The sequence below is a fragment of the Coregonus clupeaformis genome, chromosome 20 (genome assembly GCF_020615455.1).
Source record: "Coregonus clupeaformis isolate EN_2021a chromosome 20, ASM2061545v1, whole genome shotgun sequence".
Lineage (NCBI taxonomy): Eukaryota > Metazoa > Chordata > Actinopteri > Salmoniformes > Salmonidae > Coregonus > Coregonus clupeaformis.
In genome coordinates, this window is record NC_059211.1 from 19138686 (window position 1) to 19159022 (window position 20337).

Here is a 20337-nt window from a genome sequence, read left to right on the forward strand (position 1 = left end):
ATCTATGCCATTTACTTTGAACTGGACTGTGTTTACAGCATGAGCGGTGCGGAGTTGATGCGGTTGTTTTGAGATCAAAGCCAGAGCTGCATGTAGCCACGTGTACACATTTGTTCATATCCTTTGCTAGTTTGTGAGTTATTAGCCCAGTTATATATAATTTGTAGTCAGCAATGGGGGAGTGATTGCTTCCTACAAGAGCTCAAAACGTGTACATTTCTAGACATCTTTGAAAAGCGAGTCAGGTAAAGAGCTTTTTTTTGTCTTAAAGGGGCAGCGTTGTATTTTGAGACAGGCTTGAATAAGCTAAGTAGCCAATAGGCAGAGGGTAGAATAATTTGTCTGATTCTCTGTAATAATGGTATGGGAATAATAATGCATTTTTATTTTGTAAAGTGGTTTCTTGCATCAAACAACACAACATTTTCAGTCACCTTGTCCGAAGGACAAGTGGATAAACAGGTTAATGTCAAGCCCTGCATGTTTAAAAAAAAAAGTCTCATGGAATGTAGGCCTACATTGAACACCTGCTACTGTAGGCTGAATGATAGAAAAGGTATTTCCATGATAAAATGTTATGGGATAAATTTTCTTCATTGTTTTTTATGTTAGGCCACTCTGGTAGGCCTATATTATGATCAAATAGCCACAGTAGCCTACTTGACCCCTGTTAAAACTGTAACTTAAAGTGGGTATAGCCTCAGTGTTCACAGTAAACGCGCTCTGAAAGTGCGTAGAATCCCGTATTATCGGCATATTCAACAGCGTTTAAGAAATATATTACCTTCAACAGTGTTATCTTGTGATCAAGCCTTCAATGTTTTGTGATTATTGGTGTCGTAAAAATGTTAGCTAACGGTTTAGCAATTAGCAAGTTTGACATTTCATTTGAAAATATTACTGTTATCTGCTTTTGATAAGCGGTTTAGCAAAAAAATACGTCCCCTTATTATCTGTATACGGCCCCCAGTTATTGGGCACCTTACTATTTTGTTCAATTACAAGATATATCCGTTTAATTTTGTTGAAAAAAGAGACACCAAGCACGTACCCGAAGTGTTTACTAGATAGTTGACTAGTTGGCTAGTCTTCAGGTAAAAAATAATGATTTGCCTGTCAACTTTTCATTGCGTAGCCCGGTGCGCCCTCTTGTGGACTCTTAAAAAATGGTTCTTCACCAACATATTCAGTGTTGTATCCAAATGAAATATGAGTATTAATAATTTACATCAAATACACTTTAATTTCAGTTATTTGCATTAACATAAAACAATGAAAACACTGTTGGAGTTTGTGTTGCAGAGGTGCACTTGGAAAGTAAAGGAAGAAATACACAAGATGGGTTCAATAAATATATATATTATATTTTAGACATTTATTTTTTTGAACAAATAAATAATTTCATATGAACACAAACAAAACAAACAATTAAATCTCGACCTCCATCCCTATATTGTCACAAAAATCACAATAAAAATCCAGCTCCACCGCTACCTCTTGATCCCACTGCACACACCTGCAGTGGAACCAGTGCTGGCAAAAGTCACAGCACACCCATGGCACCTCGGATCTACACTCCTGAGAGGAGCTTGCAGGCGGATCACGCTCCCCGCAGCGAGGACAGCAGGTGGTGTCTTCTTTTATAAAAAAATAAATAATAATACAAATTGATTAATATGGTTTTGCAAAATGTAGAAGTTCTTCAACAACAATAGTAATTGATACAACCGAGAGAGCGAGAAAAACAGATTATGAAGTACCTGAGAGTGGTGCCATGGGTGGTGTGACAGATGTGACCGGTGTAGCTTTTCTCTTCCTTTTCTGTGCTGCAGTTTGAGAAAAAGTGGTGTTAGACAGAGCATGTTGCATGAAAACCCTTTTCAACTTTTTTACATCAATACCTCTGGAGGAAGCTGCAGAGGTTTTGGAGGAGGCGGAGATGACTTGAGGGCTGGTGCTATTTACTGTAGATATATAAAGATATATATATATATATTTTACATTGCTGTTTTATAAAACAGATAACAAACAGTCATTTTTTCGTAATTTAACATGTGTTTACCTGTGGAGGTGGTGGTATTCAAATTGCAGGGGGCAGGGACACCAGACGAGCCTGCTATGGGGGTGTGACCAGGGGAGACGGAGGAGGCAGTTGGTCCAGAGGAGGCCGTGTTGGTGGTGACAGACATGGGGGGTGGTGTGCATTGGGGTGGTGGTGTGGCCGGGAGAGTAGGCATGTGGCCTTCTTCTGCAGCTGGGGACTCCGGCGGCTCCTACAGGTGTTGCACACTGGGAGGCACTGGCAGTGGTGATGCAGCTGTCAGGAGTGGTTCCAGCAGGGGGTCCAGCAGAGGCGATGGCGTCAATGGTCTCATCCATGGCAGCCCTCTCCTGTGCCCTCTGTGTTCTGAGGGCTGCCCGACGCTCTTTCTCCTCTGCCCCGGCCCTCTCCTTCTCACCCCTCTCCTGCCACTGGCGCGTGTATTCCTCCCCGGTGAGGCATGTGGCGACCACAGGGAGTCTTCTGTATCGGTCCAGCCGATACTTCAGGACAGTAAGGATGTGCCCCAGGTCCTTCGCTATCAGCCCCCCCTCTATTAGGGGGTGCTCTTCTAGAGCTAGGGATAGGACTGGAGCAGCGGCTGGGACTGGGGCAGGGGCTGAGGGTCCTCCTGTGGTCGCTGGGGAGGAGGTGCTGATGGATGGCACATTGCTGCTGGTTCCAGTAGAGGCGGTGTTGGGACCCGGTAGGGTTCGAGACGGCATTAAACGGGACCCTTCAATGGCTGAAGGGTCAAAAGGGAAGAGGCCACACTTCTTAAACCCTTCCACCACATAGCGCATGTCCTTGCATCGCTGGTACGGGTAGCGGAATACTCTGGCAAATTCTGATTTGTTTACCATGTAGGAGTGGTCAAAATGGCTAAGGTCTCCAGCTACCTTGGAGAACTCAGCCTTTAAAGGGCCAAAGTATGCCACGTCCAGCGGCTGCAGGACATGGGTGCAGTGTGGTGGAAGACAAAGAAGTATAACCCCTTCCCTTAGTGCCACCGCGAGCACTTCCGGGTCCATGTGGCTCTTGTGCCCATCAAAGAGGAGAAGGAGAGGGCGCTCTTTCACTGCATACTTAATGAACTGCTGAAACCACTTCCTGAACAGGTCCCCGTCAATGTAGCCACTGCTTGACCGTCCATACAGTGGGGAAAAAAAGTATTTAGTCAGCCACCAATTGTGCAAGTTCTCTAAAAAGATGAGAGAGGCCTGTAATTTTCATCATAGGTACAAGTCAACTATAACAGACAAAATGAGAAAAAAAAATCCAGAAAATCACATTGTAGGATTTTTAATGAATTTATTTGCAAATTATGGTGGAAAATAAGTATTTGGTCAATAACAAAAGTTTCTCAATACTTTGTTATATACCCTTTGTTGGCAATGACACAGGTCAAACGTTTTCTGTAAGTCTTCACAAGGTTTTCACACACTGTTGCTGGTATTTTGGCCCATTCCTCCATGCAGATCTCCTCTAGAGCAGTGATGTTTTGGGGCTGTCGCTGAGCAACACGGACTTTCAACTCCCCTCCAAAGATTTTCTATGGGGTTGAGATCTGGAGACTGGCTAGGCCACTCCAGGACCTTGAAATGCTTCTTACGAAGCCACTCCTTCGTTGCCCGGGCGGTGTGTTTGGGATCATTGTCATGCTGAAAGACCCAGCCAAGTTTCATCTTCAATGCCCTTGCTGATGGAAGGAGGTTTTCACTCAAAATCTCATGATACATGGCCCCATTCATTCTTTCCTTTACACGGATCAGTCGTCCTGGTCCCTTTGCAGAAAAACAGCCCCAAAGCATGATGTTTCCACCCCCATGCTTCACAGTAGGTATGGTGTTCTTTGGATGCAACTCCAAACGCGACGAGTTGAGTTTTTACCAAAAAGTTATATTTTGGTTTCATCTGACCATATGACATTCTCCCAATCCTCTTCTGGATCATCCAAATGCACTCTAGAAAACTTCAGACGGGCCTGGACATGTACTGGCTTAAGCAGGGGGACACGTCTGGCACTGCAGGATTTGAGTCCCTGGCGGCGTAGTGTGTTACTGATGGTAGGCTTTGTTACTTTGGTCCCAGCTCTCTGCAGGTCATTCACTAGGTCCCCCCGTGTGGTTCTGGGATTTTTTCTCACCGTTCTTGTGATTATTTTGACCCCACAGGATGAGATCTTGCGTGGAGGCCCAGATTATCAGTGGTCTTGTATGTCTTCCATTTCCTAATAATTGCTCCAACAGTTGATTTCTTCAAACCAAGCTGCTTACCTATTGCAGATTCAGTCTTCCCAGCCTGGTGCAGGTCTACAATTTTGTTTCTGGTGTCCTTTGACAGCTCTTTGGTCTTGGCCATAGTGGAGTTTGCAGTGTGACTGTTTGAGGTTGTGGACAGGTGTCTTTTATACTGATAACAAGTTCAAACAGGTGCCATTAATACAGGTAACGAGTGGAGGACAGAGGAGCCTCTTAAAGAAGAAGTTACAGGTCTGTGAGAGCCAGAAATCTTGCTTGTTTGTAGGTGACCAAATACTTATTTTCCACCATAATTTGCAAATAAATTCATTTAAAAATCCTACAATGTGATTTTCTGGATTTTTTTTCCTCAATTTGTCTGTCATAGTTGACGTGTACCTATGATGAAAATTACAGGCCTCTCTCATCTTTTTAAGTGGGAGAACTTGCACAATTGGTGGCTGACTAAATACTTTTTTCCCCCACTGTACAAGGCTTGGGGGGGGCCTCCCAGTGTGTAGTGGCCACCGGGGAAACACTTGGGGTAGATGATAAACGGGGGGATGTCCTCCCCAGTTGCGTTGAAGCAGGCCAGCACTGTGATGTGCTCCTTGGTCCCCGGAGCCTGCTGGTACACGTGTTTTGCGCCCGGGAGCCAGCACTTTGTGCCTGCTCTGTGTAGCTACGAAACCCAGACTCATCGCAGTTATAGATTTGTCTGGGTTTCTCCCTCAACCCACTCTCCTCCAAGTGCTTCTCATAAGAAGTGAAGAAGGTGTCCATCGTCGGACGTGTGGCACACTCAGCTCTCCCCCTATCCAGGGTGTCCGGCCTCCTCATGCTTAGGTTCTTGTGCCTCCTCCTGAACATTTCCCACCACCTCTTCCCCAGTGGTGGGATTGTTTCCCCTGGGTGCCGAAACCTACAATAGAATAGAATATATAATTGTCCATCCAGGATGAAAATGTTTGTTTTGGCATCACCATACACATCCACATTTACATCACACACATTGATAACAGTCAGTCCAGCATTCTACATACATAAACACATAGAACACCAAATACCTGCGTATTTTGTCGGCGTATTTCATCAGCCTCTGTCTGGTGAAGGGGAACCCATGGCTGGCGCAGTAGATACAGTACTGCAATGTGGGTGGTCCACTGCGACAACCATGGGTCACCCGGCCGCTCAGCCTGTCCGCCAGGGTCTGCCGAGGTACACCATGCACCTTGGTAGATAAGAAAAGAAAACTGTTACTAGCAGATAAAATTCACATACACATGGTAATCTCCTAAAAACAAAAGATGCCTAACCTTGGCAGCCTGGCGGATAGCCATCCCTGCCCTGCAGTCCTCCATGGCATGGAACATGTCCACCTCACTCCACTGCTTCCTCTTGACTTTCTCCATGCTGCAGTGGTAAATACATGTAGCTAAATAACTTGGCATACTATACACATTTTAGAAAGATAGTATAAACATTTACATTTCAAAGCTAAGGCATTGAAAGGTGATGAAAGTTTTCACAATAACTGAAAGTGTACCTACGTTTTTTGTTTGATGTTATCTGTAATGAAAATTAGTGTCCCAATTAGTGTAATATTGATGCATACATTGTACCATTTAACTAAATACTGCCTCTATGTAGCTGTTGTAAGATGAAACATAGCCAACAGTGATAGGTGTCAAAAAGTTCATGGTTCAAAGTTCCAAATACATTTTTGCAGATTGTGCAAAACGCCTCCGTCAGAGGACTCCAATTTTGATACGGTAAAGCTTGACAACATGCAGCTGTTTTCGTGATATGTATTATCTAACACTTACAATTTCTTTCCTTTTTGCTTACTTAGCAGTTCTATCAACATTTAGCAACTAAGATAGCAACATTAGAACATCCGTTAGCTATATTTCAGAGGTAAAAAGTTGGATATTAAATTAGGTGTGGTCTGTCGCGCAGTCGAATTTTACAATATGCAGCGTGTTCCACAAAATGTGTACATATAACTTTTTTGAAAACTCTCAAAACCTAACTTAACTTACATAAATTGCACTGAAAATCGGTGGTCAGCTAGCTAAAAGGGTGTCGTTAGTCACAAAACGTACCGTTATTTTTCAGTCCATTTAAATGTTGAGCTCGAGGTGATTCAGTCCTCCAACCGCTAGAGAGTGTCCGAGATCAGGGGGTGTCTGATGTTTGGGGAAAATTAGCTACACAGAATTTCCACAACATTCAAGTTTGCGCTCAGCAGACCTGAAATTTTGTCAGTGCTGAAAAACATTAGAGGGAACATTGCTCGTGGGCTTGGAGCTTAGCTAGGTAGCGCAATGCTAGCCGGAGGAAGCTAGCGCTTTTCTAGTCTTTCAACAAATAAAAAAGTGTCTCTCGACTGATAATCTGTGAAGGATGGTCAGTCTAGTCTACAAGGAACGAAGGGATGTGGGTTGAACTAAAAACAAGAGATAAAAGCTAGCAATTCTACCTTTCCAGGTAGTAAAGCTAGTTGTGGGATAGCTAGCTTGCAGCGAGCTAGCCCGTTTAACTAAGCCTTGTGGCAGAAGCTAGCCAAGTCTCAGTAGCTAGCCGTGTGACACTAGCTATCAGAGGAGACAAAGGGTAGAAAAAGCGAAAAGGCAAATTATTTTCCGACACGAAAAACGTTCATTTCGGTCTGTTACCCAACACAGAAGAGAAGAGTTCTAAATCCTGTTCTTAGCCACATAACCTAAGCGGCACATTGACTCTGCAACGGTACCCCCCTGTATATATAGCCTCCCTACTGTCACTTTATTTTACTTCTGCTCTTTTTTTCTCAACACTTTTTTTGTTGTTGTTTTATTCTTACTTTTTTTGTTTAAAATAAATGCACTGTTGGTTAAGGGCTGTAAGTAAGCATTTCACTGTAATGTCTGCACCTGTTGTATTCGGCGCATGTGACCAATAAAATTTGATTTGATTTGATTTGAAACCTGTGAACCCTTAAGCAGGAAACGGGAATCACTTCTAGCTAAGGAGACCTTGTGTCCTTATAATGAGGGTAGAGGCTCACCTCATTCGCCACTCGACCTTCCTGTCTCCGACAGACGTGTGATTTGTTCTTTGAGCTTCTAGAGATTCTGGTGAATCCCACTGTGAGATATCGAAACGAGTAATTGCTAAGATAGTACCACTAAAAAGTCAGAGTTTAATAGCGTGTGTTTTTCCTACAGACATGCCTCGACGACTCCTGTACTGGGTTGACTCAAGGATGCGCACCATCTCGAGGGTTGGGTTCGACGGGGAGCATCGCAAGACCGTGGTGGAGTCCAATGGATACCTGGACAGGCCCTTCGGATTGGCAGTGTTTGAGGTATAGACATTCAAATGACACTAAGGCCTTATTCCAATCTGTAGACCTTCCCCTGTTCCCTTTCCTTTAGTCTTTGAAGACTCATGATCACAGATCTGGAAAGACTGAAGTGGGGGGAAATAGTACAAATGACTTACTCGCCATTACTATAATGGGGCTTACACCTCAAGGGCATACTGAAATGAGCAATGTTTCTGGTTTAGAATCCAGCCCTGTAAAGTCACAAACACTAAAGTTTGATAGAAGCTACTGTTCCATACACTCTGCTGCGCCCTGCTCCCTCACTTCCCTCTTCTCTCTCTGTGTTTACTAGAGCGAACAGGACACCTGTATATTGCTGAGAAGCACAATGGCAGCCTTTTTAGTCATTTTACCCAATATTGGCTTGGTTTTCGCTCACACAGTTCTTCAACCTAAAGGTTATGTGTCAGCCCATGGAGTGAACTTAATGTATTGTACTCAATATACTCAACATGCTATATTCAAAACGCAGAAAATGTGTCCAAAGTACAATGTTTGGGATGCAAATCCTAGTTTGTGTCATTCAAATAATATTGCATTGTTGATTTTATGCATGTTGATTCTATTCTCTGGAACAAGTTCACCAAGTCTTCACAGAAGACTGAAGTGTGGGGAAATGATACACCTTGCATACTCGCCAATTACTATAAAATGGCATCAAGGGCAGATGGAACGGGAGCAAGTTTCTGGTTTGGAATCCAGCCCCCATTTAATGATTCCATTGTTTCATACACTCTAAAGTGTGGTATTCTGGATGTCGCCATATGTTCACTACTCTCTCACGTCTCTCTCAGGGACATGTATACTGGAGTGAACAGGTCACCCACTCCATCTGTAGTGCTGACAAGCACAATGGCAGCCTCTTTAGAGTCATCCTGCCCAATATCGCAGACCCAGGCGGCTTGGTTCTCGTTCACCCAGTTCTTCAACCAAAAGGTCTGTCAGCCCATCGAGTAAACTTTGATAATGTGCCCAAGGCACAAAGGTTTGGATTCAACCTTAGTTTGTGTCAATTAGTCTATGTTATCTGACTGATGTTATCTTACTGATGTTCCCAGGCCCTGCTATGTGTGGAAATAGTGGCAGAGTTTGTCTATATGAGTGTGTGCCAGACCTTTTCTCTGGAACAAGCTCTCCCAGCTTCACCTGCATTCCTCCAAAAGGGGGTAGTGATGTTGATGATGATGGTGAGTATGTGAAAGTGGAAAGAAGTGTGGTTATTATGCAGTAGGGATTCATATTTTCTGGAAAATCTAAACATATTTATTGCAGAAAAAATTGCAAGCCCTCCCAGGCATCCCGAGATTCCCGTTCAAACCGGAAATGCTATTTTAAAAGCATATAATACCAGTGAAAAAAATCTGACATAATTATACCACTGTAAATTGAGAAATATACACAAGAATCTAACTGTTTCTTGTTGCATTTGTTGCAAAGTCAACACGCTATTTTGTTGATGTAGCCTAGTTTTAAAGAAGGCCTATGAAGTGCTGTTTGGCCGACTGGTAAAATATTATCAGTTTATTACAGCCTGAAAATGAAATTGAATTTAGCCTTCCATTGACTGAGATGTCAGCCAGCGTGGTGGTCCTTTCCTCTTCCATTGCACCTGGCTATCGGGAATTTCGGAAGGTTGGCTGGTTTTACTTTATGATAACCCACTTATTGTGGTGATTTTGCCAGAGGGTACATACTGTATCCGATGCTGCGCTAAACAAACCGATAAGCAAATAGGGGCAATAGCGGAGATCAGCGCCATGAGATTCAGCACCATGAATAGCGCCATTGTTGATCAATTCCCTGTGAGTCAAACCCGCTTTTGTTAGTGTAACATGGAAACATTTAGCAAATGTCTATCTCCTTGAGGGCATTTGCGGACACAATGTATCAGACTTTTGTTAATAGTGAGTAGCCACAGTTTATATTTTGGAGCCACTGTTGACATTTGTGAATGTGAGATGGAGATTGCCTATCATAACTGCGTCGAGAGGTCACGTGTAGCCTGCTACAGTTTCATGATAGTTAATCTTGTTCCCAGACACTTCCACCAAAATGCGCGAAGAATATGATGGAACAACGCGTCAAACGTGGCCTTCATTAGCCAGTACAGAGAACCGGGAGAAACTCCCGGTGCAAAGGCATTACTTAGTCAGCTTAATCTACCAACCAATCATCTCCCACAACACCTTCCCTCCATACGCTAGCGCAGGGGCTCTCAAAGTGGGGTACTGCAGGGGTCCGCAGCCAGATCTAAAAATATATCAAACAAAAAAAACTAAACATTTAAACAGATTAAATTACTTTTGGCCAAGGGATCTGTGGAATAACATTTAAAGTGTGTAATACAACACAATGTCATGTTATCCATCTACAATTTATGTTGTTAACCCTGGGAGGCTCACAGGGATATTGGTATCCACAGTACTTCACTAATTATACATTTTCCGACTCAATACTTCCTGTATTCCGCAAAAATATATTTATCACAGGAGGTTGGTGGCACCTCGTGGTAATGGCTGGAGCGGAATAAGTGGAATGGTATCAAATACATCAAACACATGGTTTCCATATGTTTGTTGCCATTCCATTTGCTCCGTTCCATCCATTATTATGAGCCGTCCTCCCCTCAGTAGCCTCCACTGATATATACAGTGCTTTCAGAAAGTATTTAGACCCCTTGACTTTTTCCACATTTTCTTACGTTACAGCCTTATTCTAAAATGTATTAAATAGTTTTTTTCCCCTCATCAATCTACACACAAAACCCCATAATGACAAAGCAAAAACTGGTTTTTAGAAATGTTTGCAAATGTATTAAAAATCAAAAACGGAAATATGACATTTACATAAGTATCCAGACCCTTTACTCAGTACTTTGTTGAAGCACCTTTGGCAGCGATTACAGCCTCGAATCTTCTTGGGTATGAAACTACAAGCTTGGCACACCTGTATTTGAGGAGTTTCTCCCATTCTTCTCTGCAGATCCTCTCAAGCTCTGTCAGGTTGGATGGAGAGGTTCGCTGCACAGCTATTTTCAGGTCTCTCCAGAGATGTTCGATCGGGTTCAAGTTCGGCTCTAGCTGGGCCACTCAAGGACATTCAGAGAATTGTCCCGAAGCCACTCCTGCGTTGTCTTGGCAGTGTGCTTAGTGTTGTTGTCCTGTTTGAAGGTGAACCTTCGCCCCAGTCTGAGGTCCTGAGTGCTCTGGAGCAGGTTTTCTTCAAGGATCTTTCTGTACTTTGCTCCGTTCATCTTTCCCTCGATGCTGACTAGTCTCCCAGTCCCTGCCGCTGAAAAACATCCCCACATCATGATGCTGCCATGCTTCACCGTAGGGATGGTGCCATATTTCCTCCAGACGTGACGCTTGGCATTCAGGCCAAAGAGTTCAATCTTGGTTTCATCAGACCAGAGAATCTTGTTTCTCATGGTCTGAGAGTCTTAAGGTGCCTTTTGGCAAACTCCAAGCAGGGCTTCTGTCTGGCCACTAACATAAAGGCCTGATTGGTGGAGTGCTGCAGAGATGGTTGTCCTTCTGGAAGGTTCTCTCATCTCCACACAGAGGAACTCTGGAGCTCTTTCAGAGTGACCATCGGGTTCTTGGTCACCTCCCTGACCAAGTCCCTTCTCCCCTGATTGCTCAGTTTTGCCGGGCGGCCAGCTCTAGGAAAAGTCTTGGTGGTTCCAAACTTCTTCCATTTCAGAATGATGGAGGCCACTGTGTTCTTGGGGACCTTCAATGCTGCAGTCAATTTTTGGTACCCTTCCCCAGATCCTTCGACCTCATGGCTAGGTTTTTGCTCTGATATGCACTTTCAACTGTGGGACCTTATATAGTCAGGTGTGTGCCTTTCCAAATCATGTCCAATCAATTGAATTTACCACAGGTAGACTCCAATCAAGTTGTATATACATCTCAAGGATGATCAATGGAAACAGAATGCACCTGAACTCAATTCCGAGTCTCATAGCAAAGGGTCTGAATACTTATGTAAATAAGGTATTTCTGTTTTTCTAAAAACCTGTTTTCGCTTTGTCATTTTGGGGTATTGTTCGTAGATTGATGTGGACATTTTTTTATTTAATAAATTTTAGAATGAGGCTGTAACGTAACAAAATGTGGAAAAAGTCAAGGGGTCTGAATACTTTCCGAATGCACGGTATATTTTTGGCTCCCGGTTTACTGTTGTTAATCCCTATTGAAAAATAGGGGTAGGGTTGTAGAGAATCGAAGGACCATGAATATAATAAGAAACCTTGGGTGCTGGCTTAAGGCCGGTAGCAACCACTACAGAATGTCCGGTCAGAACAAGGATAAGGCGGTTGTCCAGGTTAAGGGGAGTTTAATGAATGTCCACATTCACACACACATCACACACACATCTGACCACTGATGGCTCAGATAACTGAGAATCATGTTCAGTGAGAACTGACATTAACTATGTGGTCGTTTAGATGCACACACAATTAAACATCAGACATACAGGGATTCAGTCCACAGGACGGAAAGTTCAGCAGGATGGAAAACTGTGGACGTGCTCATCAGGATGGGGAAAGCACATTTCTGACCACACAGCGTGCTGGGGTCATAGACTAACTGAAACTGAAGTTCCGGGAATCAAGGCCACTCATAGGCTGAACGAGATGTGCTGATAAATATTTGGTGTGACCTTGATCAATAAGACACGAACAAAAGTGGGGGTCCTCTGAATGGGAGACTTAAGCTGCCCGACTAGAACTAACCAGAAGGGATGGCTAGAATCAGCTGACTGAAGCTGGCCGTTTTAACACCTATTACGTAGTATAACATTTAAGATAATAACATGTCACATTTCCACCTGCAAATAGCACCAAATGTCAGTTACGAAATAGTAGAAATGCAAAGTAGCTTTTTAGCGCGGCCAGTTGTTGTGTGTACAACTTCCTGTATTACCATTGGCTCTTGTTCGCAAGGTTAGCAACAATAGCAAAAACATTAACAATACAAAAGTTATTCTCATCCAGGAAAACTGATGTCGCATAACCTTTGAAAATTGCATTTGGTGAAACATTTTCCATTTGGTATTCTTTGTGATTACTTGATTGCAGAATTGTTCTTTTCTTTTTTTAGATACAGTCGTTTCTCACACTCTTCCAGCCCCAGCGCTGTCTGATGCAACCTATGCTGGAATCCTTTCGCTCATAGGTAGGTTTTGTAGTATATTTAGCGTTATACAACGGGTGGGACTAATCCTGAATGTTGATTGGTTAAAATTGCATTCCAGCCAGTGTCTATTCCACAAATTGCCACCGGCTAAATCTATGACATTTAAATGCCTATTTACTCTGTTCCATCTGACTGCGCAATCCACTGTCTCATCAGCCAGGCAACTTAAACTTGATCTCCACTCCAAAAAGCATCTAGACATTATTTCACAATTCTTTAAACCTTGCTGTCTGTCTCTCCGACATTTGCAACATTGTTTCAATATTCAAATTCGATCTCCTACTGTCCCATATTAATGAACGAGTCGGGACGAGGAAGACAGCATTTCTCAGCCAGGCGAAATCATGAATCAGCTGGCATCATTTTTATGGAGATCTACAAACGCAGCTAATTTGCAGTCTTTCCAGCTTCAGTTTGAAGTGATTGTGTTACAGTAGCTGTGTTGTTGGCTAGCTCCTCTGAACAACAGTGTCCTGACAAATGAGCACATTTTCTATGCCAGGCGAAATCGCATCTCATTAGCTCATTATGGATGTATCCAAATAAATGTCACTAGAAAACAGCTTAAACAAATGCAAATGCAGTTACTTTGCTGTTATTCTGGCTGCACTTTTTGACTTGACTGTTAAGTTAGCCGTAGTTGGCTAGCTAGCAAGCAAGGGATAAGAACGTTGCCAGCCAGTATGGCAATGGAACGAACGACTGGGTCGCAAACATAGATACAGAACAAAAAGACTGAACGACTGGGTCGCGTCTAGCAACCCTAGATTTGTGTCGGGACTATATCTTGTGGAAGGATGAAATAGTATGAATAAATTAATCAAAATAACGTTTTTAATGAACATATGTCAAACATTATTTGAATATGTTGGTAACCCGTTGTATAAAAGTGATAATGCCCGAGAAGCCGGTGTTTGGAGGATATATTGGCACAGTTTGCCAATATGTCACGCCCTGGCTCTGGGGACGCTTGTATGTCGAGCCAGGGTGTGAGTTTTCTTTGTTTATTCTAGGTTTTATCTAGCTCTTTCGTTTCTATGTTGGCCAGTGTGGTTCTCAATCAGAGGCAACGTGTATCAGCTGTTGCTTGTTGTCTCTGATTGGGAACCATACTTAAGCAGCCAGTTTTCCCACAGTGTTTGTGGGATCTTGTTCCTGTGTAGGTTTGTGTTTTGCACCTTTGGACGTCACGTATCGTTTGTTGTTTTGTTCGTGTTATCATTATTTAATAAATATGTTCACCTTCCACACTGCGCCTTGGTCCTCTGTACCCGACGATCGTGACACAATATATCCTCCAAACACCGGCTTCTCGGGCATTATCACTTAAATGAATCCATTATATTTAATATCTTATGGAACTGTACTGGAGAGATGATATGTAAAGAAAGACTCAAATGATGACCATTTTATGTAAATATGGGTATAAGTGTCAGTGCTTATGGTTTATATGCAAAAAACGGTAACACTTTATTTTAAGGTACACATAATAGCCACTAATTTGTAGTTTATACGTGTCTATATAAGTAGCCAGTAAGGCCTTTATTATGTATTATTAGTCCTATAAGGTGTGCCCCTTTCTGTCCAATGTGGTCCTTTCTGGACAATATTTCTTTAAGTAAGAATAAGGTAACACTTTAGTATAAGGAACACATCTTAAAGCACTATGCCTCAGTTAGTTCCACATTGAGACAGAATACCAAGAGTCTGATTTCTGTGTAAATTGCTCTTTATTAAAGGTCCAGTGCAGCCATTTTTATCTCAATATCAAATCATTTCTGGGTAACAATTAAGTATCTTACTGTGACTGTTTTCAATTAAAATGGTCAAAAAGAAACAAAAATAGTTTGTTAGCAAAGATCAATTTCTCAAGCAAGAATTTTGCTAGCACTGTCTGGGAGTCATCTGAGTGGGGAGGGGGAAACTGAAAACTAGCTGATATTGGAAGAGGTTTGGAACTCTTTCTTATTGGTCCTATTAACTAATTTACCACCTGGTGATGCCACCAAGCAGGCCAAACCTCCATCCCACCAAAACAGGCTAAAATGTCAGGCCATAATTTCAAACAGCTCTTACACTAAAAGGGCATTATCATAATTTTCACAATTTCACAGTATTATTTCAAACCTCCTTGTGGAAATGTACATAAACCACAGGAAAATCATGTTTTTGACTGCACTGGGGCTTTAAATACTAATACCTTTATTATGAGTAACAATTAGGTTATTAAGGATTGGCTTTTTAACATATGACTTTGAATAAGAATACACTTAATTAAGGCCTAATATATGGCTAACAAGACATACATATTACTTATTACCTTACTTATATACATGCTTATAAACTATACATTAGTGGGTAGTATGTGTACCTTTTAAAATAAAGTGCAAAACTAACCACTCTACAGTACCAGTCAAAAGTTTGAACACACCTACTCATTCCAGGGTTTTTATTTTCTTTTTTACTATTTTCTACATTGTAGAATAATAGTGAAGACATCAAAACTATGAAATAACACATATGGAATCATGTAGTAACCAAAAAGTGTTAAACAAATCAAAATATTTTTTATATTTGAGATTCTTCAAATAGCCACCCTTTGCCTTGATGACAGCTTTGCAAACTCTTGGCATTCTCTCAACCAGCTTCATGAGGTAGTCACCTGGAATGCATTTCAATTAACAGGTGTGCCTTGTTAAAAGTTAATTTGTGAAAATTATTTCCTTCTTAATGCATTTGAGCCAATCAGTTGTGTTGTGACAAGGTAGGGGTGGTATACAGAAGATAGCCCTATTTGGTAAAAGACCAAGTCCATATTATGGCAAGAACAGCTCAAATAAGCAAAGAGAAACGACAGTCCATCATTACTTTAAGACATGAAGGTCAGTCAATCCGGAAAACTTAAAGAACTTTGAAAGTTTCTTCAAGTGCAGTCGCAAAAAACATCAAGCACAATGATGAAACTGGCTCTCATGAGGACCGCCACAGGAAAGGAAGACCCAGAGTTACCTCTGCTGCAGAGGATAAGTTCATTAGAGTTACCAGCCTCAGAAATTGCAGCCCAAATAAATGCTTCACAGAGTTCAAGTAACAGACACATCTCAACATCAACTGTTCAGAGGAGACTGTGTGAATCAGGCCTTCATGGTCGAATTGCTGCAAAGAAACCACTACTAAAGGACACCAATAAGAAGAAGAGACTTGCTTAGGCCAAGAAACACGAGCAATGGACATTAGACCGTGGAAATCTGTCCTTTGGTCTGATGAGTCCAAATTTGAGATTTTTGGTTCCAACCGCTGTGTCTTTGTGAGATGCAGAGTAGGTGAACGGATGATCTCCATATGTGTGGTTCCCACCGTGAAGCATAGAGGAGGAGGTGTGATTGTGTGGTGGTGCTTTTGCTGGTGACACAGTCATTGATTTATTTAGAATTCAAGGCACACTAAGGCTGCCACAGCATTCTGCAGCGATACACCATCCCATCTGGCTTGGGCTTAGTGGGAATATCATTTGTTTTTCAACAGGACAATGACCCAACACACCACCAGGCTGTGTAAGGGCTATTTGACCAAGAAGGAGAGTGATGGAGTGCTGCATCAGATGACCTGGCCTCCACAATCACCTGGCCTCAACCCAATTGAGATGGTTTGGGATGAGTTGGACCGCAGAGTGAAGGAAAAGCAGCCAACAAGTGCTCAGCATATGTGGAAACTCCTTCAAGACTGTTGGAAAAGCATTCCAGGTGAAGCTGGTTGAGAGAATGCCAAGAGTGTGCAAAGCTTTCATCAAGGCAAAGGGTGGCTACTTTGAAGAATCTCAAATATAAAATATATTTTGATTTGTTTAACACTTATTTGGTTACTACATGATTCCATGTGTGTTATTTAATAGTTTTGATGTCTTCACTATTATTATACAATGTAGAAAATAGTACAAATAAAGAAAAACCTTGGAATGAGTATGTGTGTCCAAACTTTTGAATGGTACTGTATATGTTCTGCCCAGTGGTCCTGAGTGTGCTATTGGCAGGGGTGGTGTTGTGGTGGTGGAGGGAGGAGTTCAGGCCTTCCAGGACACTCACCCTCCAAGACTTCTCCCTGAAGGAGTCCCAGGACCCCCTCATCCAGGCACCAGCCAGGGGCCCTGAGGTTTGTCCTGTCAAGGTAAGCCCTGCCAATGAGCAGGACGAGTGTGTGGGCTTTGTTCACAACAGTATGAAGGGGGACAGTTTCCTCAGTGACGCGTCTAATAGGGTTCAGTTTAACTCCTATTTCAAGGGATTCCTGGTAAAACGGATATAGATGTCAATAAGAATGAAAGATACAGTGGCTTGCGAAAGATTTCACCCCCGTTGGCATTTTTCCTATTTTGTTGCCTTACAACCTGGAATTAAAATGGATTTTGGGGGAGTTTGTATCATTTGATTTACACAACATGCCTACCACTTTGAAGATGCAAAATATTTTTTATTGTGAAACAAACAAGAAATAAGACAAAAAAACAGAAAACTTGAGTGTGCATACAGTGGGGAGAACAAGTATTTGATACACTGCCGATTTTGCAGGTTTTCCTACTTACAAAGCATGTAGAGGTCTGTAATTTTTATCATAGGTACACTTCAGCTGTGAGAAACGGAATCTAAAACAAAAATCCAGAAAATCACATTGTATGATTTGTGTGTTTGATACATCAGAAAAGTGTTTGATACATCAGAAAAGCAGAACTTAATATTTGGTACAGAAACCTTTGTTTGCAATTACAGAGATCATACGTTTCCTGTAGGTCTTGACCAGGTTTGCACACACTGCAGCAGGGATTTTGGCCCACTCCTCCATACAGACCTTCTCCAGATCCTTCAGGTTTCGGGGCTGTCGCTGGGCAATACGGACCTTCAGCTCCCGCCAAAGATTTTCTATTGGGTTCAGGTCTGGAGACTGGCTAGGCCACTCCAGGACCTTGAGATGCTTCTTACGGAGCCACTCCTTAGTTGCCCTGGCTGTGTGTTTCGGGTCGTTGTCATGCTGGAAGACCCAGCCACGACCCATCTTCAATGCTCTTACTGAGGGAAGGAGGTTGTTGGCCAAGATCCCGCGATACATGGCCCCATCCATCCTCCCCTCAATACGGTGCAGTTGTCCTGTCCCCTTTGCAGAAAAGCATCCCCAAAGAATGATGTTTCCACCTCCATGCTTCACGGTTGGGATGGTGTTCTTGGGGTTGTACTCATCCTTCTTCTTCCAAACACGGCGAGTGGAGTTTAGACCAAAAAGCTCTATTTTTGTCTCATCAGACCACATGACCTTCTCCCATTCCTCCTCTGGATCATCCAGATGGTCATTGGCAAACTTCAGATGGGCCTGGACATGCGCTGGCTTGAGCAGGGGGACCTTGCGTGCGCTGCAGGATTTTAATCCATGACGGCGTAGTGTGTTACTAATGGTTTTCTTTGAGACTGTGGTCCCAGCTCTCTTCAGGTCATTGACCAGGTCCTGCCGTGTAGTTCTGGGCTGATCCCTCACCTTCCTCATGATCATTGATGCCCCACGAGGTGAGATCTTGCATGGAGCCCCAGACCGAGGATGATTGACCTTCATCTTGAACTTCTTCCATTTTCTAATAATTGCGCCAACAGTTGTTGCCTTCTCACCAAGCTGCTTGCCTATTGTCCTGTAGCCCATCCCAGCCTTGTGCAGGTCTACAATTTTATCACTGATGTCCTTACACAGCTCTCTGGTCTTGGCCATTGTGGAGAGGTTGGAGTCTGTTTGATTGAGTGTGTGGACAGGTGTATTTTATACAGGTAACGAGTTCAAACAGGTGCAGTTAATACAGGTAATGAGTGGAGAACAGGAGGGCTTCTTAAAGAAAAACTAACAGGTCTGTGAGAGCCGGAATTCTTACTGGTTGGTAGGTGATCAAATACTTATGTCATGCAATAAAATGCAAATTAATAACTTAAAAATCATACAATGTGATTTTTTGGATTTTTGTTTTAGATTCCGTCTCTCACAGTTGAAGTGTACCTATGAAAAAAATTACAGACCTCTACATGCTTTGTAAGTAGGAAAACCTGCAAAATCGGCAGTGTATCAAATACTTATTCTCCCCACTGTATATGTCCGAACTCAGAATCAAATATACTTTGATTGGCCATTTTCTGCATTTGTCAAATCCCATCAGTTAGCCTGATTTCAGATGTGTCCATGTAAACCAGATTATTAGGGAAATCATTTTTCTTTCAAAGCATGTAAACGTTTAAATCAAACTATTATATGAATCGGACTATTCACAATAAATGTATTATTGTGTGCATGTAACCGTACTCATTGACTCCAAGGACCCTAGTGTCTTATAACCATGCCTCACCTGACAGACTGCCCTCTGTTAAAATGCTTAAGTGGTGAATGTGATCTCTATGCTTAGTAAACTGCCATCTTCTCCTCAGGACACTCTGCTTAAGCTGGACTTGGACCAGGACTGAGTGTCTTAAGTCACTTGTGTAAGAGAGACAGATGTCCAGCTGTGCTCCCATCCCACCCCTCCCGGTGCCAGCAGAGCCTGGAGTGTCATCAGATTATCTGGCAAAAGGGAGTGCGAAGAAGAGAGGAGGCGTCTTACAGCACTTCCCCATGATGACCAGTGGTCCTCCCAGGGCCTAATTCAACCTCAATGTTGATTTCATTTGAGTTGTGGCCCATTTAAAGCCTGGATCAAGTCCACTTCAGTTTCAGTGAAGGCTAAAAATGCACTTAAACAATTGACTTGAAAATTACTTGAACAACTTGAACAAGAATTTCTGTGAGGATTTTTCCAAGTCATTGTGTTTTCTAACTTGACTGGAGTTTAATTGGAATTGACCCCAGCCTTGGGGGTCCTGAAGCATATCAGTGATTAGCTACAGATGGACACCTCAGCCTATGTCCAGCCTATTTGAGATACTGTACCCCTCAGCATACACTTGAATTGTGACATGATCTGAATGTCTTTTTGCAATCGGTTGACTACTCTTAATGTTCAAACTAATCCCCATATTTCGTTGGGGCATGGACCCTACAAGGTATCGAAAGCGTTCCACAGGGATGCTGGCCCATGTTGACGCCAATGCCTCCCACAGTTGTGTCAAGTTGGCTGGATATCCTTTGGGTGGTGGACAATTCTTGATACACACTGGAAACTGTTGAGCGTGAAAAACCCAGCAGTGTTGCAGTTCTTGACACACTCGAACCGGTGCGCCTTGCACCTACTACCCCGTTCAAAGGTACTTAAGTATTTTGTCTTGCCCTTTCATCCTCTGAATGGCACACATACACAATCCATGTCTCAAGGCTTGAAAAGTATTCTTTAACCTGTCTCCTCCCCTTCATCTACACTGATTGAAGTGGATTTAACAAGTGACATCAATAAGGGATCAGTCTATGGCATGGAAAGAGCAGGTGTTCCTAATGTTTTGTACACTGTATGTGTTTATATACAGTGCA

General features: G+C 42.7%; 1 protein-coding gene across 1 annotated transcript in view; it reads left to right on the plus strand.

The window, feature by feature from the left end:
• LOC121533640 (low-density lipoprotein receptor) overlaps positions 1–19965 on the plus strand; it is a 44329-nt gene extending 24364 nt beyond the window's left edge. Inside the window, exons 9-14 of the mRNA XM_041839762.2 lie at positions 7491–7630; positions 8446–8587; positions 8710–8838; positions 12763–12837; positions 16865–17022; positions 19305–19965. Coding sequence (XP_041695696.1) covers positions 7491–7630; positions 8446–8587; positions 8710–8838; positions 12763–12837; positions 16865–17022; positions 19305–19340 — 680 coding nt within the window. The 3' untranslated portion in view covers positions 19341–19965. The remainder of the gene's footprint in view (positions 1–7490; positions 7631–8445; positions 8588–8709; positions 8839–12762; positions 12838–16864; positions 17023–19304) is intronic.
• The last annotated feature ends 372 nt before the right edge of the window (positions 19966–20337 follow it).